Source organism: Hyaena hyaena, unplaced genomic scaffold (genome assembly GCF_003009895.1).
Source record: "Hyaena hyaena isolate Hyena2069 unplaced genomic scaffold, ASM300989v1 scaffold_5, whole genome shotgun sequence".
Taxonomy (NCBI): domain Eukaryota; kingdom Metazoa; phylum Chordata; class Mammalia; order Carnivora; family Hyaenidae; genus Hyaena; species Hyaena hyaena.
The window spans coordinates 7,688,087-7,714,113 of record NW_024080637.1 but is presented as its reverse complement, the minus strand read 5'-3'; the positions used below and the strand labels follow the sequence as shown (position 1 = coordinate 7,714,113).

The window sequence follows — 26,027 nt, the reverse complement described above, 5'->3', positions numbered from 1 at the left end:
TTGGCCCCTCCCCTACTCATGTTCTGTCTCTCTCTCTCAAAACTAAGTAAACATTAAAAATTTTTTTTAATTTCCACATACCTCCATTATTGCATCTGTCCCAGTTAAAGTATAAGGAAAGGGAGGAAGAGGGTTGGTTTAAACATCTAAGTAGTTTCCTACTGTCCTTTCTTTCCATACAGAGACTTGTGGATGTGAGGGACCCAATCCCCCACCCACAGCTGTGATAGCTTTGATAAGAGAACCATATGTACATGAATATGAGAATCATATGTATATCTATGAATTAGAGAATCACTGTTATGTGTAGAGCCTTGCAGTGTAAACGTAACATCATTACAGAGGTATTTATTGAAGTTTAGCATATATTAGTGGTCAATAACAAAAATAGCTCAAATTTAAGTGAAAAAAAGAACTGTTTTGTGTATGGAATAATTTTTAAGTGTTTTAAGAAAAGCTCTTTCTCCTCTTTCAGCCTCAAGGTACTGCAGCATGCTGATTGAGGAAGGAGGATTGCAACATTTATACAACATCAAGGAACACGAGCAGACGGATCCCCATGTCCAACAGATTGCTGTGGCCATTCTAGACAGCTTAGAAAAACACATTGTGCGTCATGGGAGACCACCTCCCTGTAAAAAGCAGTCCCAGGCTAGACTAAATTGATAGCCATAAGTAATTGAATAATTGAATCACATGAATCTTTTTTGTGATAGGTTCATTTGAAATATCTTACCCTCTGTGATGTTTTAGAGGTTTCTATCATATGAGTCATAAGATCAGTTTGGGATGGACGGTGTAAAGTACTGCCCATGTGAACAGTCTCTAATTTGTCTTGTGGTTTTTAACTTCTGAGGCAAGAAGGGTCTCTTCCTTCATCATTGCCTTTTAGGAAATTTTCCACATCTTTCCGTGTTTGAACTTACCTGTGCTTGAAATTCTACGGTTTTATGATAAAGTTTGCACGAACCCTTAGGCCAGACTTTTCTGATCTTAAAGTCTCTTCCAATCAATTTGCAGCTTCAGAAAAGCTGTTAACCTGATCTCTGGCACTGCTTCAGTTGTAAGTTTTATACTGCTTCTGTATAAATGCCTTTCTTCTCTGTCTGTGTACCTTTTATAAGATGTCCTTCTTCGTGTGAAAGAGTGGAAATCCAAGGCCTCTTTGAAGGCTGCTCACCAACTGGAGCCCCGAGGGTTGGCAGAAACAATATATTGGAAGGAAAACTATTGAGGGAAAAAGAGACAAGGAACTAGAGAAAGGTCTGCTCTTTCAGTCCAGTTTTTAAACTGGGACAGGCGATCCTTCTGGAGCCCACCTCTGCCAAGGCCGTAGGTAGTAGCTTGTTACTGATATTTATTCCTGGAAGCATGGGCTGCTGCTTCCTACACAGACTGCTGGTTACTCTCTAGAAGTATTTTCCCGGACATCACAGTGTAAAATATTACCACAGTCCGTGTTAAAAGTTAATTGTATAAATCTCTAGAAGTCCTACTATTGTGAAAATGTGAATTTTTATAAAATTGTCTCTTGTTAAAACTGACCATTATTTTCCCTCTATTTCAAAGTCATTTTATTCAGTGAAATAGAGACTACACATGGTATTACCTGCTCAGTTAAATACAATTAACAGCAGTAAATTTTGTCACAAGAAGTCAAATTTTCTTTTCTTTTCCCCAAAATACATGTATCTTAATGTTCTCATGTTGGAGAAAGATGTCCACATCTCACTGCCAAATATGAATGAGAAGCATTAGACTGTTGTTAAATGTAATGATTCTAGTTGTAGTGCGTAAAAGGAAATGTTTTTTTGATGGGTTATTTTTTAGACAATTGCCTTTCTTTTTAAGATACCCATTGCAGCATAGTAAGAATCAGTTATCATTATATCAATAATGGCAGCAGGGAGGCAGCAGGTCACCAAGAAACTTAATTTCCATCTACAATTTTAGTTTGTGAATAAGGTTAATCACAGTTTCAGATGACTGCATTTTTTTTCATAGATGGCCAAAGTGTTTTCAATAGAGATTTAAAATGTATGTTTAAATTATGATTATTATTCAGAAGCACTTTTATTTAGAAAGGAACTGGCTTATTATGCTGATAACATTTTTGACATACATATTTCATACCACTATCACAAAAATCATACTTGAATTATTTCGTACTCCTTTGCAGGGATGAAAACTTAAACTAAAAAAAAAAAAAAAAAAGGTATTTAGAACCATTAAAAACAATATTATATTGTGAATTGCTTCTGACTTAATTGGTTTAAGGAATTTTTATAGGCTCAAGATAAATTTCCACAGATTGTCTATTTAGGGGGAAATGGAAGATTCTTTTAGCTTTCTCCCTTTTTCCTGGATTTTAATGTCTAAGGCAGAGTGTAGAAAATAGAGCAGCCTGCACTAGCTTGGAAATCGCTAGCTATGTTGATTATTTCCAGTCCTCTTAGCTTGTACAGTTAAGGGAAAGTCTGTTTAAGAAGTTTGGCTTCAAGTTTCTCTTCTCTCCTGTTCAAAAGTGCGTGTTCCTTAGAGGCTAGGTATAGGTTTTTATCTCTACGAATTGCTTTCAGAAATAGCTAAAAATGTACAAAAAACAATTACCCCCTTCATTACTCAGAATAACTTGATAGATGAAGACTCAAAAATATTGAAACTCAATTTTAAATTTACTACTTTGAACATTGGTAATGGTGGGATATTTCTGAGTCTTAAAAGCAAAAGAACTGATCAATCCCGTAAATAAAAATTGTAGTGCCTTTGTGGTTGGGATGGTTCTTAAAATTGTGTATCTAACTAAGGCACAGAATTGTCTGTAAGGTCTTGAATCTGGCTAAAATATAGTAGATGTATATATTGAAATTATGAGGCATAACTGGCCTGTGTCTACAGTTAGAATCTATTAGGCCACCCTTTTACATGTGTATAGTAGAATGTAACAGTACTTGGTGCCTTCAAGGGTTACCTCTTCAGTGGCTTAGAGGTGCTGTTTCAAGCACAATTTAGACTAGGGTTGAACCACTCGTTGCTCAAATCATTGGTGCACTCAGATATTGTAAAATATCACTACATCAGTCCCCAAGCAGCAGCAAGGTTTAGATCTACCAAAGGAAATGGAATTAGACTTTTTAGAGTATAATGATGCATGTTGGTATCATTGAGTAAAGCAAGAACAGTCTAAAATTAAAGCAAAAATAAGGCATCTTGTTCTTTACATCAAATAAGTTTTGCTCGTGGTCTTTACACTCTAAAAAATCACTTTTCATTTTGGCAGTTGAAAAGAAACATATATCAAGTAGTAATAAGGGGTTAGTGTACTCTCTGGCCAAGGACTCAGTGGTTACTGATCTTAATTTAAGATTTTAAAAATCTTATCAGACCCACAGTTCCAGGAATTGACCTTAAATATTGCTGCTCTTTACCCCTGAACAGAAATGCCATTTGGTGGCGCTAGTGAACTTAATTACCCAAGGTGGAGGTGAATCACCATAAAAGGGTGCTATGGGAATTTAATTTCATGTTCTCTTCTGTTTGCAAACTTCAAAGATTCATGTTTAAAAACATCGATCTATCAAGCATAGGAAGTTGTTCTTACTATTGAGACCTTGTGAGTTGGCCCTTTTTCTTCCCTGGTCACTTACATTTGGCTGTATGTTTAATTATGCCATGTATCAAGATGGCATTGGGCCTTCAAGCCTTTTGGAGCACATTTTAATGAAAATATATTTTATGTGCTCAATTACGATACATTAATGGACAGTGGTTTTGGCTTAGTGTTTCAAAATGCATGACACCCTCATAGAACAACCTGCAGCAGTACCTGAAATTGAAAAGAGGTCATGAGTAACAGGGAAAACCCACCCCTTTCCTGCCCTCTCTAATGCCATGTTTACAGTATTTGGTCATTTTACAACTTTTATTTCAAAACAAACAGTATTATTAAACTGAAGGTGTAAATTAAAGGCAGTATCATAAAGTCAGCTGATGTGGGCAGTTTTATCTGTATGTTACTTATTTGAGAACTTGATATGGATAGGGCTTCAGAGTAGTGTTCTAAGGCAGCTTACAGAAAAGCTTGCAAACTTAACGGTTTCCCTCTCAAATCCATTGTAGTTTCAAATGACTGTGTGGATATTGGATGTTTAATCTTTACTGTTTGCTTTGTATTGACACATTTTTCATTTTAAGTGTTAACTCATGTACTGTTTATTTTAGGAATAATGCAAATCCAACCTTCATGCAGTGATGAGAATAGCAGTATGATAGGAATTTGCTGAATGTGCTTTAAATGAGCAATTGCTTTATCTTTTTTAGTATCTCAGACTTTGCATGACACGGTACACTCCTAATTATGCATTCCTTAGTTCCCAAATCTTAACCTAAGACATTCTGTATTAACTGATGGATAGCCTGAGAAAGAGCTTTCTCTGTTTCTCCCCTTACCCAATATTTTTGGGTAAATTATGGGAAAGTCCATGCTATTTCTCATTTCTCTGGATGAAGCAAAGTTCATTTGGATGGCACAACCAAACTTTAGAGCTAGATAGAATGGCTATTAATAATATTTAGAAAATCCAAATTTCTCAGAACTACTCTATAGAAAATCATAAACCTAGGTCATTAATACTACGTGCTTAATTTCGAACTTTTAGGAAAACTGTTCAAATGGGTTCTTTTAAACTTATTGTAATCAGCTTAGAAGCAAGAAGCTACTTAGCTAATGAAAGCTGAGATACACTTTCATAAAAGCAAGAAATTATTTAGAGCATTTTTTTCTTTAAAAAGGGGACAATGTTAATGTCAAGATTTATACTCAGATAATCTACAAGAATAAAATTTTAAAATCTTTGACTTTTATAGAATTCCCACTGTTAAATTCCCACAGACTTGTGAGAGAAAAGCTATCTTTTGCTTGAATTTTGATGGAAGAGTTTAACTCCTTTCAAAGGATATGAAAAGTTCACTGGGAAATGTACTGTGTATACATTTCCAAGGCTCTCAGTTATCTGGATTGAAGGCACTGTTCTCACTCTGGCCAGATGAATGGGAGTGTTCTGTACATGAATCATGCTATATTTTAAATCAGGACATCACTTAGGTATTAATGTTGTGTGTACAGAGTTTTGTTTTGGGATTTTTTTTTTTTTTTGCCTAAATAAATGTTATAAATTTTATGTAAAGTGTGTCTTGTCTACTTTATTTCTAGACTATTTGCTTTAATGCAGGATATAGATTCCTTAGTTATTAACTTGCAACAATTGCTTACCAGTGGTTTTACTGCAGAAGATTCTACTACTGGATGGAACTCCATTCATTCATTTCATTAAATACCTATGCTAGGTACTGTTTAAGTGTTGGAATTCATATAATTTATAAATCCCTCAGGGAACTTACAGTTTTGTGGAGAAGAAATACTAAGCATATAAATATTATGTTAAATTGTATTACAGGCCAGTCCACAGTACTTACTATAGAGGCACAGAGATCACATTTAATCCAAACTGGGCACCCATTAGACAGCCCAAGAAGACTTCCTAGAGAACATAATATCTGGTTGACATTCACTGACACAACTATTGAGATAATTAACTGATATAACATACATTAAGTGCATTTAATGAAGATTACCAAAAAATAAGGTTTAAGCCAGGAAGAAGCCTTAGTTATTTCAGTTTCAGAAACTCATTTTGTAGTTGAAGAAACTGTCTTAAATAAAACGAGCTTATCTGTCACACAGCAAGGCAGTGACAGACTGTACACTGCAATTCTTATTTCCAGACTTCCAATCCCGTAAGCCTCTCCTCCTCAACATATTTTTACATAATAGCACGAGATTTCTTAGATCTTAGGCATTATGTGATTAGGCAGCAAATGAATGTTACAGAAAAGAATGCATCAAATGGTCACAGAAGTGGAGATTGTCCCTGAGGATGATGTACTAGGGCAGCCTTACTGTTTGAATGCTATAGAATTGTCAATGAATGGCCAACACAAATACTATTGCTTCACTAATAGACAAATGTGAGATTAGCTGTTAGGATGACAGGGTTTTTTTTAAGTTTTATTATAACTCCAAAAAGAATATTTTAAAGCCTTCCTCCATTCTTCCCCCTCCCTTAACCATTGTCACAGTTTTTATTATGTAGATTGACCCAAGCTCTCTTGACTAAATTCCTCCTTTCCTCCCAGTCTCCTTCCATCTCCTATTCTCCATTAATCTGCATTTTAGGAGTCCAGTGAATTGTTCTAACTGCATTAACTCCTTGAATTGAGAGGAGGGGATGAATGGTAGAAACTGTGAGCACTCCCATTAATCATTTTTGTTCTTATAATTTAAGATTCTAATGCAATCTCAAAATTCAGCCTTTACACATGTTCCAGCCTATGAAAGAGCAAGTCCTAGGCTGGGAGTGGAGTACCCACAGTGAGCTGTTAGCTTTCCGAAATAGACCTTTTGGATAGATTTTGGGAAATGACACTAATACCCAGATGCTGCAAATGAATGGCTTACTTTCATGACTTCAGTAGGACAGCTGTTCAAAATCATCTTGCAATGACTCAGTCAAGGGCCATCTCTAACGAGTAGCCCTTCTTGACTGGGATATGACTATAATTGCGAAGAGGAAGAACAACGAAAACCCTTAGCTCGGGTACCTGGCTAGTTGAGCGCTACTTTGGGCATAGGGATTACTTAAGACAAAACAAAACAAAAAAACCTTAGCTCTTCTGTCACTTCACATTAATATACATTATAAAAGGAACCATTTTTAATTACATACCTAGAATGTGATTGTCACATTTGAATGTGGAAATTAAAGAGTTCCCAAACGCACCTTCTACCTAATTCTCAGTCTCATCAATTCATCCTAAAATAAAACCCTTCAAAACTGCAGATATAATGAATAACGAGCCAAGTACTGCATTAACCCTCAAATATCTTGTAAGGGAAAATAAATATCCCCTATCTTTACAGACGAAGGGAAGCCTAACAAAGTCAAATGACTTGCCTCAAACCATAAGACAAGGAGAAACTTACAGATTAACCTAGACACTGTTTTGACACTAGTGTCTTCACTATTTGTAGAACTTTTGCTATTTTGTAAAATATTAGTACTAATGTTTTTCAGTAGGAAGCAAAGGTATAGTCAAAAGCCCTCTGAAACTGATTCATGAAATAAATCACATTATTGTTAGTGGATATTAGCAGTGGATTTAAAGATTTTCCCTTTAAAGACCTATGAGACTAAATCAACCATAGTTTAGGATTTGGGGTCAATCACTTAACACTATGTGCCAAGTACTATTGGAGGGTGTCCAATAATAGTAATAGTAGTAGTGGGGCGCCTGGGTGGCTTAGTCGGTTAAGCGTCCGACTTTCACTTAGGTCATGATCTCGCGGTTCGCGGGTTCGAGCCCCGCGTCGGGCTCTGTGCTGACTGCCAGCTCAGAGCCTGGAGCCTGTTTCAGTCTGTGACTCCCTCTCTCTCTGACCCTCCCCTGCTCACGCTGCCTCTCTCTCTCTCCTAGAAATAAATAAAAATATTAAAAAAAAAAATAGTAATAGTAGTAGTAGTAATAGTAATAGTAGTAATTTCAAATACTGCTAGGTACTCAATAGATTCCAATGATTGACTTGAAATTCCAATGTAACTGGAAAATCTATCAAGGTAAGCACTATGCTAAGCCTTTTTAATGTATATTTTCTCAGTTAAGCCTTACAACCACCTTGTAATAATGGTAATTACCCCATTTTATGGATATAGAAATTGGGAGGTATTAAATAACTTTGCCAGAGTCACAAACTATTAGGTCAGAGTCACTCATTAAGACTCAGGTCTTGTCAGGCTCTGAAATCTATGCTCTTAATCACTGTGCAGAAGGAAAATCCAATTTAACCATTACTGCCAATCTCAAATCCAACTTAAACCTTTCCTGTTTAGGGCTGCTGACACTTTGTACTCCTCTAGGGTTCCAGCCAGTTCCTTTCTTTATTTCCTAGGCAAGCTCTTTCCATAATAAAGGTTTTATTGCTGATCACAATGGGAGAAATAAACCAAAGCTAACAGACATAGATATGGGTAAATCACAAATGTTAATAGCTCATTGTGTGCTGCTTCCATGCCCATAAAGAGACAAATACTTGCCAAAGGCACAGAGCATCACATGACCTCTCCATTAGAAAGCATCCTATCTATTTGAAAGCCAAAAATAACAAATAAGTAGACATTCTATTAGCTTTTAAGTAACTGCCGAAAGGAGAGGTGAAGTGGAATTTGAATTCAGGCTTTTTTGACATCAAAGCTCATGATCTTTCCTCTACACATACATGAAGCTTAAGAGATTTTATAAAATTCTTAAAGAATGTCAACCACGATTTAAAGAGATCTCGACTACAGTTTTCTAATTTTATTTTAGAAGTTCAATTTTTTATTTTATTATTTTTTTTAATTTTTTTTAATGTTTTATTTATTTCTAGGAGAGAGAGAGACAGCGTGAGCAGGGGAGGGTCAGAGAGAGAGGGAGTCACAGACCCTGAAACAGGCTCCAGGCTCTGAGCTGGCAGTCAGCACAGAGCCCGACGCGGGGCTCGAACCCACGAACCGCGAGATCATGACCCAAGCGAAAGTCGGACGCTTAACCGACTAAGCCACCCAGGTGCCCCAATTTTATTATTATTTTTAAAGATATTTTTATCAGGCTCCAGGCTCTGAGCTGGCAGTCAGCACAGAGCCCGACGCGGGGCTCGAACCCACGAACCGCGAGATCATGACCCAAGCGAAAGTCGGACGCTTAACCGACTAAGCCACCCAGGTGCCCCAATTTTATTATTATTTTTAAAGATATTTTTATTAAGTTTATTTCTTTACTTTGAGAGAGAGAGAGTGAGAGCATGTGAGGGAGGGAGGGGGCAGAAAGAGAGGGAGAATTCTGAGCCGGCTCCACACTGTCAGTGCAGAGCCCAGTGTGGGGCCTGAACCCACAAACTGTGAGATCATCACCGGAGCTGAAACCAAGAGTTGGACGTTTAACTGACTGAGCCACCCAGGTGCTCTGTTATTATTTTTAAGTAGGCTTCACACCCAGCAAGGAGCCCAACATGGGGCCTGAATTCACGACCCTGAGATCAAGATCTGAGCTGAGATCAAGAGTCAGATGCTTAACTAACTGAGCCACCCAGGTACACTGAAAAAGTTGAATTTCTTTAGACTTCTCAATTTATCTGCATCTGCACAATCTTTCCTCTACCTTCTCTTCACAGTTGGCATGAAAGTAGAGGATGTCACTGAAGGCTTTCTAGAGGAATTCAAATCTAAGTTGAGATTAAAAGATCAATTAGTAGGGGGAGGTAGAGTGACAACAAGTGTGCAAAAGTAGATTTCTGGGACACCTGGGTGGCTCAGTCTGTTAAGCTTCTTACTCTTGGTTTCTGCTCACGATCTCACAATTTGCGAGTTTGAGCTCGGCATCAGGCTCAGTGTTAGCAGCATGGAGCCTAATTGGGATTCTTTCTCTACCTCTCTCTGCCCCTTTTTCACTTACTCTGGCACATGCAAACACACACGCACACTCGCATGCTCACACAGGCTCTGTCTCTCAGTCTGTCTCAAAATAAACATTTATTTTATTTTTTTAAATAAATTTTGTAATGTTTTATTTCTGAGAGAGAAAGAGACAGCATGACCAGGGGAGGGTCAAAGAGAGAGGGAGACACAGAATCTGAAACAGGCTCCAGGTTCTGAGCTAGCTGTCAGCACAGAGTCCAATGAGGGGCTCGAACCCACGAACCATGAGATCATGACCCGGGCCAAAGTCGGACGTTTAACTGACTGAGCCACCGAGGCACCCCATAAGGTTATTTATTTATTTTGAGAGCAAGAGAGTACAAGTGGGGGAGGGACACAGAGAAAGAGAGAAAGAATCCCAAGCAGGCTCCACACTGTCAGTGCTGAGCCCTATGTGGGGCTCCCATTCACGAACCATGAGATCATGACCCGGGCCAAAGTCGGACGCTTAACCAACTAAGCCACCCGGGTGCCCAATAAACATTTTTTAAAAAAGTACATTTCTGGAATTGAAACAATTTCAGTACATAGTTAACTAGCCAAAGGGAAGATTATAATGAGAGTATTAATGGTTTAAACTAGAGAGAGAACAGGAGCCAGACCATGAAGGGCCGTTGAAAACCATCCTAAGAGGGGCGCCTGGGTGGCTTAGTCGGTTAAGTGTCCGACTTTCGCTTAGGTCATGATCTCGCGGTTCCTGGGTTCGAGCCCTGCGTCGGGCTCTTGCCAGCTCAGAGCCTGGAGCCTATTTCAGTCTGTGACTCCCTCTCTCTCTGACCCTCCCCTGCTCACGCTGTCTCTCTCTCTCTCCTAGAAATAAATAAAACATTAAAAAATTAAAAAAAAAAAAAGAAAACCATCCTAAGAAATTTGATTTTCATTTTGAGGATGATGGGACACAGAAGCGTTTTATACTGGGAAGAAAGGTGATCAGATTTGTGTTTTAGGTAGAGCACTCACTGTAGGTGGGTGAAAAATTAGAGGAGGTGAGTCTGATAACAGATCAATTAGGACCATGGACTAAACCTTCAGAAACTGTTAAACTAAAGTGGAAAACTAACAACTAGGTGGGAGATAGGCATAGAGGAGATTAGGTGAGGAAGGGGTAGAGGAACAGGTTATCACAAAGCTGACCCTCCCCATTCGGTACAGCCTTGTCTCTGATTTCAGAGAGAAAATCTGTAGCTAGCTACAATCAATTTTTTCCAGGTAGCCATGTATTTTTTCAAAAAATATTATTGACTACTTTCTAAAAGTGAGGCATTGTTTCAAGCCTGGCGATACAAGAAACAAAGCCTTTGCTCTCATGTGGCTTACATTGCCTTCCTTAGAGAGGAGGAAGCAGAAAATGAAAAGAAATAAAATAAATATATAACATGACAAATAGTTTGAAAGCAGTTAACAAAAGGGACGAACAGTATGGGGACAGAGTGGTGATGGTAGTGAGGACTGCTATTTAATGTATCACAGCCAGGGAAGTCCTTATTGATAAGGCAATATTTGAGCAAAAACTGGAAGGAAGAGAGCCATGCATGAGAATAGCAAGGAGTCCAACAGTGTTGGGGTGGGATACACAAAGGGGAGAATAACAGAAGATGAAAGGAGAGAAGGGCATGGAGAGAACAGATTTTGTAGAACCTGTAGAACACCATCTCTTTTAAAAAAGTAATTTGTTTATTTTTAAAGTTACATCCAAATTAGTTAGCATAGGGACGCCTGGGTGGCTTAGCTGGTTAAGCGTCCGACTTTCGCTTAGGTCATGATCTCGCGGTTCGTGGGTTCGAGCCCCGCGTCGGGCTCTGTGCTGACTGGCAGCTCAGAGCCTGGAGTCTGTTTCGGTCTGTGACTCCCTCTCTCTCTGACCCTCCCCTGCTCACTCTGTCTCACTCTCTCTCCTAGAAATAAATTTAAAAAAAAAAAGGGGGCGCCTGGGTGGCTTAGTCGGTTAAGCGTCCGACTTTCGCCCAGGTCATGATCTCGCGGTTCGTGGGTTCGAGTCCCGCGTCGGCCTCTGTGCTGACTGCCAGCTCATAGCCTGGAGCCTGTTTCGGTCTGTGACTCCCTCTCTCTCTGACCCTCCCCTGCTCACGCTGTCTCTCTCCTAGAAATAAATTAAAAAAAAAAAACACATTAAAAAAAAAACAAAGAACAAATTAGTTAGCATATGGTGCAACAATGATTTCAGGAGTAGATTCCTTAATGTCTCTTACCCATTTAGCCCCTCCCCCCTCCCACAACCCCTCCAGCAACCCTCTGTTTGTTTTCTATATTTAAGACTCTTGTGTTTTGCCCCCCCTTAGAACACCATCTTTAAGAATTTTTTTTATTCTTCATACATGGGAGTTTATTGGAGACTTTTGTTTATTTTTTTAATGTTTTATTTATTTCTTTTTTTTAATTTTTAATGTTTTATTTATTTCTAGGAGAGAGAGAGAGAGAGAGAGAGAGAGCAGGGGAGAGTCAGAGAGAGAGAGTCACAGACTCTGAAACAGGCTCCAGGCTCTGAGCTGGCAGTCAGCACAGAGCCCGACGTGGGGCTCGAACCCACGAACCGCGAGATCATGACCTAAGCGAAAGTCGGACGCTTAACCGACTAAGCCACCCAGGCGCCCCCGTTTTATTTATTTCTGAGAGACAGAGAGACAGAGTGAGCAGGGGAGGGTCAGAGAGAGAGGGAGATACAGAATCTGAAGCAGGCTCCAGGCTCTGAGCTGTCAGCACAGAGCCCGACGCAGGGCTCAAACCCACAAATCGTGAGATCATGACCTGAGCCAAAGTTGGATGCTTAACTGACTGAGCCATCCAACGCCCCTGGAGAGTTTTGTTTAGAAGGGTGACATGACGGGTTAAAATGATCACTCCAGCTGCTGTATTGAGAACAGATTTCCGTGGAGCAAGGGTGGAAGCTGAGGTATGAGAGAAGTTATTGTAAAAATCCTAGTGGGCAATGACAGGTGGTTGGCCCAGGGTAGAGGTAGGACGTAGATAATCTCTAAATATATTTTGAAGATAGAACGAATAGGATTCCTTAAAAGGTAGGATAGGTGTTACAAGAATAAAAATCGAGGGGACACTTGACTGGCTCAGTTGGTAGAGCATAGGACTCTTGATCTTGGGGTCATGAGTTCAGACCTCAGGTTGGGCAGAAAGCCTACTTAAAAAAAGGAGAGAGAATAAAAGAGGAATTAAAAATGATGGCAGCGTGAGCAGGGGAGGGTCAGAGAGAGAGGGAGACACAGAATCAGAAGCAGGCTCCAGGCTCTGAGCTGGCAGTCAGCACAGAGCCCGACGCGGGGCTCGAACCCACAAACTGTGAGATCGTGACCTGAACTGAATTCAGACGCTTAACCGACTGAGCCACCCAGGCACCCCGATTTCCAAGATTTCATAAGCAACTGAAAATGAAGAAGTTACCATATATACTGAAAAAGGAAAGACTGGCAAGAAAAGCAAGTTAGGGGGAGGATATCAAGATTTTACTTTTGGACACATTAAGGCTGTTTATATAACCAGGTGGATATGTTGAATAGACAGCTGGGTATGAGTCTGAACTTTAAAAGTGAAGCATATGGTAGACATCAAAAAAATAGGGATACATCAGCATATAGATTGCTTTTAAAGTTATGAAACTAGATAAAATACCCACAAATAAAAGAATGGATAAAGGAGGGGCGCCTGGGTGGCCAAGTCGGTTGAGCATCTGGCTTCGGCTCGCGTCCTGGTCTCACGGTTCGTGGGTTCGAGCCCCGCGTCGGGCTCTGTGCTGACAGCTCAGAGCCTGCAGCCTGTTTCGGATTCTGTGTCTCCTTCTCTCTCTGACCCTCCCCTGCTCATGCTGTCTTTCTCTCTCTCTCTCTCTCTCTCAGAAATAAATTTAAAAATAATAATAATAAAAAAAGAATGGATAGAGGAGAGGTATACAAGTACTAAGTCTTGGCGTACACTCATTCCTCTGAGTGATGAGGAGTCAGGAGGATGAGAAGGAGCAGCCAGGGAGGTGGGAGGAAGAAAAAGAAAGAAGAAAGAGGTTGGGGGAGGTGGGAGGAAGAGATGTATTCTGGAAGCCAAATGAAAGTATTTTAATTAATTAATTAATTAATTAATTTGTGAAAGTATTTTAGAGAAGAAGAAATCACTTGGGTCAAATGCTGCTGAACAGTCAAATAAGATGAAAAATGAAAAGTGAATTTATCAACTTGGAAGTTGACAAGAACTGTTTAGTGGAGTGGCCAGGGTGAAAGAAAATGGTAAGAGACAGCAAGTACAGACCACACTTTAGAGAGGTTTTACTGTAAAGAGTAGAAGAGATAGGGGAGTAACACCTTGTCAAAAGTTCAGAAGTAATAGCAAACCAATGAATCACCAAAGTAGTGATTAGTAAAAGTTTCTTGTGCACACCAAAACTTTGCCAGACCAAGAGCACTCAAAACCAAAAAATGGAATGAGGCTCTGGGGTTATACAGTGGTTGATTATAATATTAGAGTTTTCTTAAATGATAAGGAATTGGTCAATGGTTACCTCATACCAATCTTGGGAAACAGTTTAAGTTTTGCTTATTTTTTTCAGAAACATAAGCAAGAAATGACCCAGGTTAAGTTAGCCTTGCAAAATAAGTTAAATTAAACTTTGTATGACTAAACCGTTTTTTTCTGTTCAGGGAATTTTTGAGGGTGGTCTCTATTTGTTTTTTATTTTTACAACTTGAATCATTAGGTCAAAAGTATTTTTTGTTTTTAGTTATGGGAAGAGTATAAGCTTTTTAAAATTTATTTTTTATTTTAAAATTAATTAATTAATTTTGAAAGAGAGAGAAAGAGAGAGAGAGCCAGGGACGGGCAGAGAGAGAGGGAGAGAGAATCCTAAGCAGGAGCTCGAGCCCATGAACCATGAGAAAATGACCTGAGCTAAAACCAAGGGTTGAAAGCTTAACTACTGAACCACCCAGGTGCCCCTTAAAGATTTTATTTTTAAGCAATTTCTGCACCCAACGTGGGGCTCAAACTTAACAACCCTAAGATCATGAATTGCGTGCTGTACCCACTGAGCCAGTCAGGTGCCCTTCAGCTTATTTATGTGTTGGTGGCAATGAGCCAAGAAAAATGATAATGCAGGAGAAAGAAAGGATGTTGCTGGATGATGTCTTTGAATAAGCAAGAGGGAGTAAGATCTAGTGGACAAGTCCAAGTGCAGGAGCTGACCTTAGGTAAGAGGAATATAATTGATTGTAATAAAGCAAAGACAATTTGGCCATACAGAGAGGTGGGTAGTTGTCGATGGTGGGAACAAGGGATGCTCTTTTTTTAAATTTTATTTCATTGCTTTTCTTTTTTTCAGCAAAACGGGAAGCTGAGAATATGCTTGGGGAGGAAGTATTGGAAGTTTGAGGATAGAGAAGTTATGAAATAGTCCACTGACAATAAACTCCCAACATTGACTGGACTGGGACTTAGAAAACTGGATTTTGACTCCCAGGTTTTCCACTCATCACGTGGGTAAAATTTAACTTGTCTATGCACCCTCTCAGGTATTCAGTTTCTTTGTGGGTAAAATGGAGATACGTATTGTAAAGAATTTTTTTTTTTTTAATGTTTCTTATTTTTTTGAGAGACAGAGTGCGAGTGGGGGAAGAGCAGAGAGCTACACACAGGCCAGGCTCTGAGCTATCACCACAGAATCAGACTGGGCTCAAACTCACAAGCAGTGAAATCATGACCTGAGCTCAAGTCGGACACTTAACTGACTGAGCCACCCAGGTGCCCTGGAATTTTTTTTTAATGAGGATTAAATAAAATAATAAATGTGAAGGGAAAGCATTTTGCAAAGTATTTGTACTTGAAAAATAACTAACTTTTGAATCCTCTTATTAAGGACTTGCTATGTGTCAAGTGTTATCATAGTTTTATGTATGTTATCGTGTTTAATCTTTACACCAACCCTGTGGCTAACATATTCTTAGCCCACTTTACTCATGGGGTTGTTGAGCTTCAGAAAAATTAAGAAACTTGCTCAAGGTTCACAAATTAGATGACTGAACAGGCATTCCAATCCAGAATTAAAATCTAAGCCTCATACTCTTAAGAACTACTGTTTTCAAGACATAGTTTTACTTAAATTAGCTGAAGTGTACTAATTTACTGCTGCCTCAGGGTTTCTTTCTTGGAGCAGGTTATAAGGATTTTCCTGGTACCTTGTAGGTCACAAGAAAGCTGACAAGTCAGAAGGGTTTTTGATATGGGGCGCCTGGGTGGCTTAGTCGGTTAAGCGTCCGACTTTCGCTTAGGTCATGATCTCGCGGTTCGTGGGTTCGAGCCCCGTGTCAGGCTCTGTGCTGACTGCCAGCTCAGAGCCTGGAGTCTGTTTCAGTCTGTGACTCCCTCTTTCTCTGACCCTCCCCTGCTCACGCTGTCTCTCTCTCTCCTAGAAATAAATAAAAAATAAAAAAAAAAATAAAAAAAAAAAAGAAGGGTTTTTGATACTTGATTCATTCAGTGTCAGTTGCAGTTGAATCAACAAAGAATGGTAAAATTGGTGTCATTACCACAGTTTTAGGAGAAGGGTGTTTAAAAATATGTATTTTGAAGTATTAAAAAAATATATATATTCTAGGGGTGCCTGGCTGACTCAGTCATTAGACCATGAGACCCTCAATCTTGGGTCGTGAGTTAAGCCCCACGTTGGGTATAGAGATTACTAAAAATAAATAAAAATATATTCTATTTTCCAGCTTCACAGAGTTAGTCTGTGGGCATACTCCAAGGTGTGGGTTTGAGACAAGTTGGTCTCAGAGGCGTGAGAAGGAGTTGGGTGACCGCTCTCTGCGGCGTTGATGTACCCAATGAAAGACGGTTGGGCCCTGATAGGGTGGGGTAGTGGTCTGCACCGGTAGGCGAGGGGAGATCCGGCCCTGGGGGCGGGGTCTGCGGCTGTCCGTCCTCCGCGGGAGGGGGAGAGGCTGCGGCCGGCGCGTGCGCGTGGCCACGCCGGGCGTTTCAAAACCCCTGCGGCCGGGACGGAGCAGCGTGATCGCTGCGTGCGCTGCACGGGAGCGGGCGCTGCTCAGCTGCCTCACCGCTAGGTTCGACTCCTTCTCTCGCGGGATCCGGGTCCGCGCTCGACGCCCGCTCTCTCCTGCCGCCCCGCCGACGGGGGTCGCCATGGTTCACTTCTTGCACCCGGGCCTTTCGCCCAGGAATATCGTCCCTCCCGATGCTCAGAAGGATGCCCTGGGTTGCTGCGTGGTGCAGGTGAGCACCGGGGCGGGGACGCGAACCTCGGCGGGACGCCGCGCTCGCCAGAGAGTCGTCGGGGACTGTGCGGAGGCACTTGCTGGTTCGTTTGGCAGACGTGGGGGTAAAGTCTGTAGAGTGAGCCGCGGCTGGGCGCCTGTCGTCGCCGGGGAAGTGCACTCTGGAAGGGAGTTTTCTTCCCCGGGCGTCCCAGCCTCAGGGCCGAGAGCGCCGACCCGGAGCCGCTGTTTTCGGGCGCGGCGAGGGTGAGTTCTGCCCCCCTGGCTGACCTCGAGGGCGTCCCTTCTTCAGGTCTGCGATTCTCATCTTGTGTCTGCGGGAGGCAGCAGCTGCTTCGCTGAGGGGTGTGTAAGTTCTGACGCAAGTTCTGGGCATGGCACTAGGCTTGGCCGGCAGTTGAAGGTGTTGCTTATTAGTGTCATAATGAACCCAAATGCCCCAGACCTCGACCGCACTGCCACGTGCGTTGTGGACGTGGTACTCCGCAGAGACTGTGACCCAGCAGTCCCTAGTACCCGAGGCCTTGTGCCCGGGAACTCTAGCTGGAAGCCTCTCCTGAGTCCTGCAGCGAGGAGCTAGAACCCCAAGACATGAAATTCCTTCAATTCACGTGTCCCCCCGCCCCGCGAATTCCTATTAAACTACACCTACAAAAATGCAACCCAAGAGAGTGTATTTTCGGCTTATTGTGTGTTAAGTATCGCGTTTCTAGATTAATCTGGTTATCTCTAGTCTTTTATATGCATTGATAGCCTCCATTTTTTTCTTGTGTAGGGCAGTTGACTCTAAAGGTTAGTTGATTTGCTTAAGAACCTGAACTTGACATCCGGTGTTCTGGGGTCAGATTCCACATTCTACAACGCCCCCAAGGGCTACCCTCTTTGAACTCAAAATCGAGCTAAGGCTCAACCTAAAATATGGAGGGAAGGAAATGTCATTAAAGTTGTGCTTTACAAACGCCTCGTCGGTAAGCTGTTGTGCCCTGCAAAGATCTGGCCTGCACTCCTGTACCCTATTGGATTCACTTTTTAATGCTGCTATATAATTTGTAAATTTGTTTGTAGCTAATGCAAGAGTTGGGTATCTCAAGCACATTTTTTGTTGCTGCTAATTGGAATTGAAACAAGATTTTTCTCTAGAAATCAAACCAACCCATTTTTCTGTCTGGTTCCATAGTGTACTGTATACATTCATTTTCTTGGTAAGATTTTATTTTCAATTAATCTTGAAAATTAACACATTTTCACTTATATATATTTCTCCATTTATGTCATCTTTAATTTTATTTAGTAATGTGCTGTTTTTGATAATAAAGGTCTGCGACATATTTTTTTAAATTCGACCCTATTTTTGATACTGTAAAAATATTTTTGGAAACAGTACCAAAAATTTTTTGGTGTATTGATCTTGTACCCTGCAATCTTGCTACATTCACTTTTTTTTTTTTTAAAGATTTCTTAACATTTTCTTCACAGTTATGTCATCTGCAGATAAAGACAGCTTTACTTTATTCCTTTTTGGTCTGTGCTTTTTTCTTTTTTTTTTTTTTTTTGCTCTGTGCTTTTATTTCCTTTCTAAATTGTATTGTCTCTAGAACCTTTGTAGAATGCTTAAGTGGTGAAAGTAGACATCTTTGTGTTCTGGATCTTTCACCTTTTAGTATGATACTGGCTGAAGGTTTTTCCATAGATGCCCTGTACAAGTTAAGGATGTTTTCTTCTATTCCTAGTTTGCCAGGAATATTTCTAAAACCATGATTGTGGATATTGTCATGCTTTTTCAGCATTTATTAAGATTATATGTTTTTGTTGTTTTTCTGTTAATGCAGTGGACTCTCTAGATTGTGAATTTAACTTTACATTTGCATCTAAACCCCACGTGGTCATGATGTATTATTTTTGTATGCCACAGGATTCTATTTGCTGATATTTCATTAAGTATTTATATGTCCATGTTTATGAGGTAAATTGCTCTCCAGAGATATTTTACATCGTTTTAATACCACTGTAATGCTGGCTTCAAAGAATGAATTGGGAATTGTACCTTGTTCAGTTTTTTTTCTATTCAGTTTATTGTTTGTGGAGGGTAGATATTTCTTTACTTTTTTTTTTTTTAATGTTTTATTTATTTTTAGGAGAGAGAGAGAGACAGACAGCGTGAGCAGGGGAGGGTCAGAGAGAGAGGGCATCACAGAATGAAACAGACTCCAGGCTCTGAGCCGGCAGTCAGCACAGAGCCCGATGCGGGGCTCGAACCCACGAACCGCGAGATCATGACCTAAGCGAAAGTTGGACGCTTAACCGACTAAGCCACCCAGGCGCCCCAATAATTTCTTTACTTTTTAAAAATTAAATTAATTTATTTCTTTTAAGTAAACTCTGCCTTCAATGTGGGGCTCGAACTCATGACCCTGAGATTATTTTTTCCTTAAATGTTTAGTAGCACTTGTCAGTGAAGCCACTGAAACTAATTTCTTTGGGAGAGTTATTCATATACTTAATTTTATGTTTTATAAAAGCATCGATTTATCAAGAAGACCTAACATTCCTAAATATGTATGTACTTATTAACAGATTATCCGTTTTTGTAGTTTGTTATTCTAGTAATTTGCCTATTTCATCTGAGTTACCAAATTTATTGGCAAAATTGTTCATATGATTCCTTTATTGTCCCTTTAATGTTTATAGGATCTGTAATGATGGTCTCTCTTTTGTTCCTGGTATTGGTGTTTTCTCTTTCTACTTTCTCTTAGTCTTTGTACCTAGGGATTTAGTAATTATTAGTCTTTTTGAAGAACTAACTTTTGGCTTTGATTTAAATCCATTGCACATCTGTTTTCTCTTATTTCTGCTTGTATCTTTATAATTTTTTATGTTTACTTTGGGTTTAACTTTCTTTGATCTTTTAAAGGTGAAAACTTAGATCATTAATTTTATATCTTGTTTCTAAATTGTTTTTAATGTTTTTACATTTTGAGAGAGAGGCACAGCGTGAGTGGGGGAGGGACACACACACACACACACACACACACACACAATCTGAAGTATGCTCAAGGCTCTGAACTGTCACAAAGAGCCTGAACCGGGACTTGAACTCACAAACCTTGAGATCATGACCTGAGCTGAAGCTGGACACGTACGTAACAACTGAGCCACCCAGCCACCCCTTATATCTTTGTTTCTATTATAAAAATTTCGTCCAACAGTGCTTTGGTTAATACCCATAAACTCTGGTATATTATCCAGAATTTTTTCTAATTTTCATTATGATTTCTTCTTTGAACTATGGGATTTTTAGAAATGTATTGTTTCATTACCAAATAGTTGGAGATATTTCACATATCTTTTTTTTTTCTTAAGGGAGGAGGGCAGAGGGATTGAGAGAGAGAGAGAGAGAGAATCCCAAGCAGGCCCTGTACCCAACACAGGGCCCTACACGTGGCTTGATGCCAAGACTATGAGGTCATGACCTGAGCTGAAATCAAGAGTTGGGGGTGCTCAGCCAACTGAGCCACTCAGGCATCCCACACACATCTTTTTAAAAAACATTTTTTTTTCTTTTTACATTTATTTATTATTGAGAGACAGAGCACGAACGGAGTAGGGGCAGAGAGAGGAGACACAGAATCCGAAGCAAGCTCCAGGCTCTGAGCAAGCTGTCAGCACAGAGCCCGATGTGGCCTGAACCCGCGAACCGTGAGATCCCGACCTGAGCCGAAGTCGGTCGTTCAACTGACTGAGCCGCCCAGATGCCCATAAATTGACCAAACGTAATTACTGTCAGAGAGTATACTCTCTGATTTTAATCCATTTGTATACATATATATATTTTTATTTTTTTTAATTTTTGTTAATGTTTATTATTTTTGAGAGAGAGAGAGAGAAACAGAGCGTGAGTGGGGAGGGCATAGAGGGAGGGAGACATAGAATCTGAAGTAGGTTCCAGGCTCCCATCCATCAGCACAGAGCCCGATGCAGGCCTGAAACTCATGAACTGCGAGATCATGACCTGAGCTGAAGTTGGCTGCTTAACCGATTGAGCCACCCAGGTGCCCCTGTATACATATATTTTATTTATTTATTTATTTATTTATTTTTTAAATGTTTTATTTATTTCTAGTATACGCCCCAGTATACATATATTTTAAATGTTTATTTATTTTTGAGATGGAGAGCACCAACAGGGGAGGGGCAAAGAGAGGGGGGACAAAGGATCCAAAGCGGGCTTTGCACTGATGGTGGTGAGTCCCAAGCCCTGTGCAGGGCTCAGACTCAGGAACTGTGAGAATCATGACTTGAGCTGATGTTACTCATCCAACTGAGCCACCCAGGTGCCTCATAATCCATTTACATTTATTGAGGTGTATTATTTATTGAGGTGTATGTTATGGCTCAGATATAATTTATCAGATACATTTATGTGTGCCTAAGAAATATATATTGTACAGCCGGGTATAATCCATGAATGTCAGGTCAAGTTGGTTGATAATGTTAATTTTCCATAGTCTTTTCTTACTCATTTTCCAACTACTTGTTTTTTATCAGTTGTTGAAAATGAATGTTCATTTTCAACTCTAATTGTGGATTTTTCTTTTTATTCTTTGAGTTTGCTTCATGAATTTTGAAGCTGTTTTTTTTTTTTTTTTAAATGTTTTATTTATTTCTAGGAGAGAGAGAGAGAGAGAGACAGCATGAGCAGGGGAGGGTCAGAGAGAGAGGGAGTGACAGACTCTGAAACAGGCTCTAGGCTCTGAGCTGGCAGCACAGAGCCCGACGCGGGGCTCGAACCCACGAACCGCGAGATCATGACCTGGGCGAAAGTCGGATGCTTAACCGACTAAGCCACCCGGGCGCCCCGTGAAGCTGTTAATAAGTGCATATATATTTAGGAATTACATCTTCTTGATGAATTAATGCTTTTATCTTTATGAATTCTGGTAATATACTTGCCTTGAAGCCTTTTTTGACATTAATATAGTTAACTCCATTTTCCTTATGATTAGTGTTTGACAGTCCTGTCTATACTATACTATATTTTTATTTTTATTTATTTATTTTATTTTTTATTTTTTAATTTATTTCTAGGAGAGAGAGAGAGACAGCGTGAGCAGGGGAGGGTCAGAGAGAGAGGGAGACACAGACTCCGAAATAGGCTCCAGGCTCTGAGCCGGCAGTCAGCACAGAGCCTGACGTGGGGCTCGAACCCACGAACCACAAGATCATGACCTAAGCGAAAGTCGGACGCTTAACCGACTAAGCCACCCAGGCGCCCCTACTATACTATATTTTTAAAATGGGACTGTCATGTACTAATATGGCAAATAATATCAGAAAATCTTAAAACCAAATATTTGGGTCAAATTTTACAAACATTCTCAAAGTAAGAGAAATCCCCAACACTCCCACCTAATTCAGATAAACTGGAAAACAGCACTGTAAGAAGACCCTAAAGCTTTGACATTTATCAGTATCAATAACCTGGGATTGGAGGCCAGGCTTTTGCCAAAACCTGGTAGGGAATTTGAGTGGAGTATAGATTATACTATATGTATAGTATAATATGGGCTAACAAAGGCTGGCTTTACTTTAGTGAAATGGTAGATACAAAGATTTTTGCTTGTGGGAAAGGGAAATGGGGAATCTTGGTCAGTTTTGGTGTGGAGTTTAAGTGGAAAGATACCCTAAAAATTTGCTATCAGGGCCTGTGGGTGGCTCAGTCAGGCATCCAACTTCATCACAAGTCAGGATCTCGCTGTTGGGGTGAGTTTGAGCCCTGTATTAGGCTCTGTGCTGATAGCACAGAGCCTGGAGCCTCTTTCAGATTCTGTGTCTCCCTCTCTTTCCGCCTCTCCCCTACTTTGTGCTCTCTCTCTCAAAAATAAATCAGCATTAAAAGAAAATTTGCTGCCATAGGCTTGTCTTCACACACACCCAGGGTTTTCTTATTTATTCATTCGTTCATTCATTCATTCATTCATTCTGAGAAACAGGACCGCTTGGGAGGGGCAGAAAGAGGGAGAGAGAGAATCCTAAGCAGGCTCCACATTATCAGTGCAGAGCCCAGTGTGATGCTCAATCTCATGAACTGAACGACAAGATCATGAGCTGAGCCAAAATCAAGAAATGAACACTTAACTGACTGAGCCACTCAGTTTTCCCACATTCAGGATTTTAATTGACATTTCTTGCTTTGTTCAGGAAATCTGTAGTTGAGAAATTATCAGAGTGATCCTTGGTATTTCCCCTGGTGTAACCATAGTTTAGCAGAATCTCTCTGATGTGACATCTTTTTTCTTCTTCTTTTTTCAAGTTTATTTATTTATTTTGAGAGAGAGAGAGAGTGCAAGAGGGAGAGGCAGAATCCCAAGCAGACCCCACACTGTCAGTGCAGAGCCCAATGGGGAGCTTGAATTTATGAACTGTGAGATCATGACTTGAGTGGAGATTAAGAGTCAGATGCTTAACTGACTGAGACACCAGGCACCTCTGTGACATGTCTTCTACCCAGGCCTCATAGGAGTCCAATAAATAAAATCCCATTAAAGATGCATTTGCAATCTTAATTCATGAACCATGAATCTCCATGAGTAAGAATCAACAGAATCAACAACAGGATTACATTCCAGGAAGCTTCAGAAAATAGATTATTAAAACACCATAAAATAAATATATTTAAAAGTAAAGATACAAAGGATGAAATAAATCACGAAAAAAGAGTAATACACAATTAGACTATGAAGAACTATATACCACTAAATATAGAGTTAGTGACCTGGGAGATAGATGTATGGAAATTACCCACCTGAAGCATAATCTCCATTTTCCCAGGGGGTTGTGAACCAATTCTGGCTTTTGAGACCTAAGTAGAAGTCTCCTGAGACTTTCAGGGATTGTTTTTGCTTCCCTCAGTCTTTTGGACATGAATTCTGACCTGGGGATTTGGAGCAACTAAAACTATGTTCTTTTGAGAATGCAAATGGGTAGATCCATTTTGCAAGAACAGGTTAGCACATTTCTTATGTTAAGTTAAATACATACTGGTAGGAAGTATGGAATCCCAGGGACCCAGGAATCCCATTCCTAGGAAACTACCCAAGAAAAATGAAAACCAGGTTCCTACAAACTTTTATATGAATATAGCAGCCTTCTTCAATATTGTCTAAAACTTTAAGTAATCCAAATACCCTTAAGTTAGTGATAAAATTCTGGAGCCTTGATGCGGTATAATACTTCTCAGCAATAAAAAAGAAAAATTACAAAAAGACAACGTGGATGAATCTTGAATGCTTTATGGGGAGTGAAAGAAATCAGATTCAAAAGGCCTACATATTGTATGATTCTATTTATATGACATTTTGAAAAAGGCAGAACTCTGGGGACAGAACACTGATAATTGTTTGCTTGGGGTTGGTGGGAGGGATTGTCTACAAAGGAACACAGGAATTTTGGTTATAGAAATGTTCTCTATCTTTATTATGGTGGTATGGTACTATGACTGCATGTGTTAAAACTTCTAGAACTAAGTACACCAAAAAGTAACTTTTTTGCTATATGTAAATTAGACCTCAATTTAAAAAAATGAATAGGAAGAAAGTGATTACGGTAGTCTCCCTTTATCTAAGGTTTCCCTTTCTGTGTTTTCACTTCCTCTCAATCAACTGTGGTCTGGAAGCAGGTCATCCTTTTCTTGGGGTATTGTCAGAAAGTCATTAGTAGCCTAGTACTGCTTCACACTGCCTGTGGCATTCACCTCATTGCATCTCATCACGTAGGCGTTTTATCATTTCATATCATCACAAGGATGAGTACAGTACAATAAGATATTTTGAGAGAGACAACACAGTATATTTTTAATATTGTATATTGTTTACCACAGTATATTGTTAATCTCTTACTGTGCCTAATTTATGAATTAAACTTTACTGTAGGTATGTATAGGAAAAAACTGTGTATGTATCAGGTTTGGTACTGTTGGCAGTTTCAGGCATCCACTGGGATTCTTGGAACATATTTTCTATGGATATGTGGATGAGTGGGCGACTACTGTATAGCATGTGAACTTATTGGAGAAATTCAGTTACGAAGAAGAGTAACTGAAGAGAATGTGGGTTTCAGCAGAAGATATTTATTTTTGTTTTTAAGGTATATAGCTGAACATAAATTATGTTAAGAATGATCCATTTGAGGAGAGTTTGAAGATGTATGTATGAAGAAATGACGGGAGGGACCAAGGCAAGGGGGATTAAATTAGTTAGCACATGTGGAAGTATTGGTCTTTGCAAGGAGGTACACGTTTTCTTTTTTGTTTGTTTTTATTTTTAAAGTTTATTTTTGAGAGAGCATGCATGCACAAGCAGGGGAGGAACAGAGAGGGAGAGAGAATCCCAAGTGGGGTTTGAACTCAGGAACTATGAGATCATGACCTGAGCAGAAATCAAGAGTTGGATGCTTAACCGACTAAGCCACCCAGGTGTTCTCCCTCCCCCCAAAGTTTTCCACGTAGGAGGAGAGTAAAGGAAAGATGCGTGTGTTTTCTGGCTAAATTTGATGGTGAGATGGCCTCATTTTTCTCCATGAAGTCAGTCAGATTGTGATAGTATAAAATGCACTTGAGAAACAAGAAGAGATGGAATAATTCTTGCCTGATATTGGGAGAATACCCCATCTAGAAGACCTTGTGGACAGACAACGGTCTCAGAGCTACGGAGGGCTCATTTGAAGTTAATGATTCTGAAGTTGCTGTAACATGCTATGTTATGTGAATCTTCCTCCTTTCCATCCTAGTAGATGATTAGCTGCTGTGTGTTGCCACAAAAAACTGGGTAGTAAAGTTCTTCCAAGAATGGAGTTTTTCTGGAGAGGGAACAAGGAGTTTGAGGTATTTGCAAAGGAGTAATTTATACTTAGGTCCATGGAGGGAACTCAATCAGTTGAAAGTGGTGTGGAGGTCAAGAAATTATTCCATGTTGAAGCCTCTGACAAAGGTAACAACCTGTGTTTGACCTATGTCTGTTTCTTCTTGTCTGATACAGTGCCATGCCTTTCAAATATTTGTTGAATACACAAATGCCAGTTTCTTATAGAGGAGAAAGGGCCTACTTAATCTTGCCTCACTGTCAGTTCTTACTCTTCTACAGCAGCCTGGTTTAGTACACTTTAATGCTGTGACCACTTGAGGGTAAGAATAGGCAGGCCAGGGGCGCCTGCATGG

The 26,027-nt window shown here is 40.0% G+C and overlaps 2 protein-coding genes across 2 annotated transcripts in view; both read left to right on the top strand.

Moving 5' to 3' along the window:
• Nucleotides 1-2,132, top strand: part of ZYG11B (zyg-11 family member B, cell cycle regulator) — an 86,272-nt gene extending 84,140 nt beyond the window's left edge. The window contains exon 14 of the mRNA XM_039238695.1: nt 476-2,132. Coding sequence (XP_039094626.1) covers nt 476-666 — 191 coding nt within the window. The 3' untranslated portion in view covers nt 667-2,132. The remainder of the gene's footprint in view (nt 1-475) is intronic.
• Nucleotides 2,133-16,407: 14,275 nt separating this feature from the next.
• The window catches only part of ZYG11A (zyg-11 family member A, cell cycle regulator), an 88,869-nt gene continuing 79,249 nt past the window's right edge, over nt 16,408-26,027 (top strand). The window contains exon 1 of the mRNA XM_039238122.1: nt 16,408-16,814. Within this exon, the coding sequence (XP_039094053.1) occupies nt 16,725-16,814 (90 nt within the window). The 5' untranslated portion in view covers nt 16,408-16,724. The remainder of the gene's footprint in view (nt 16,815-26,027) is intronic.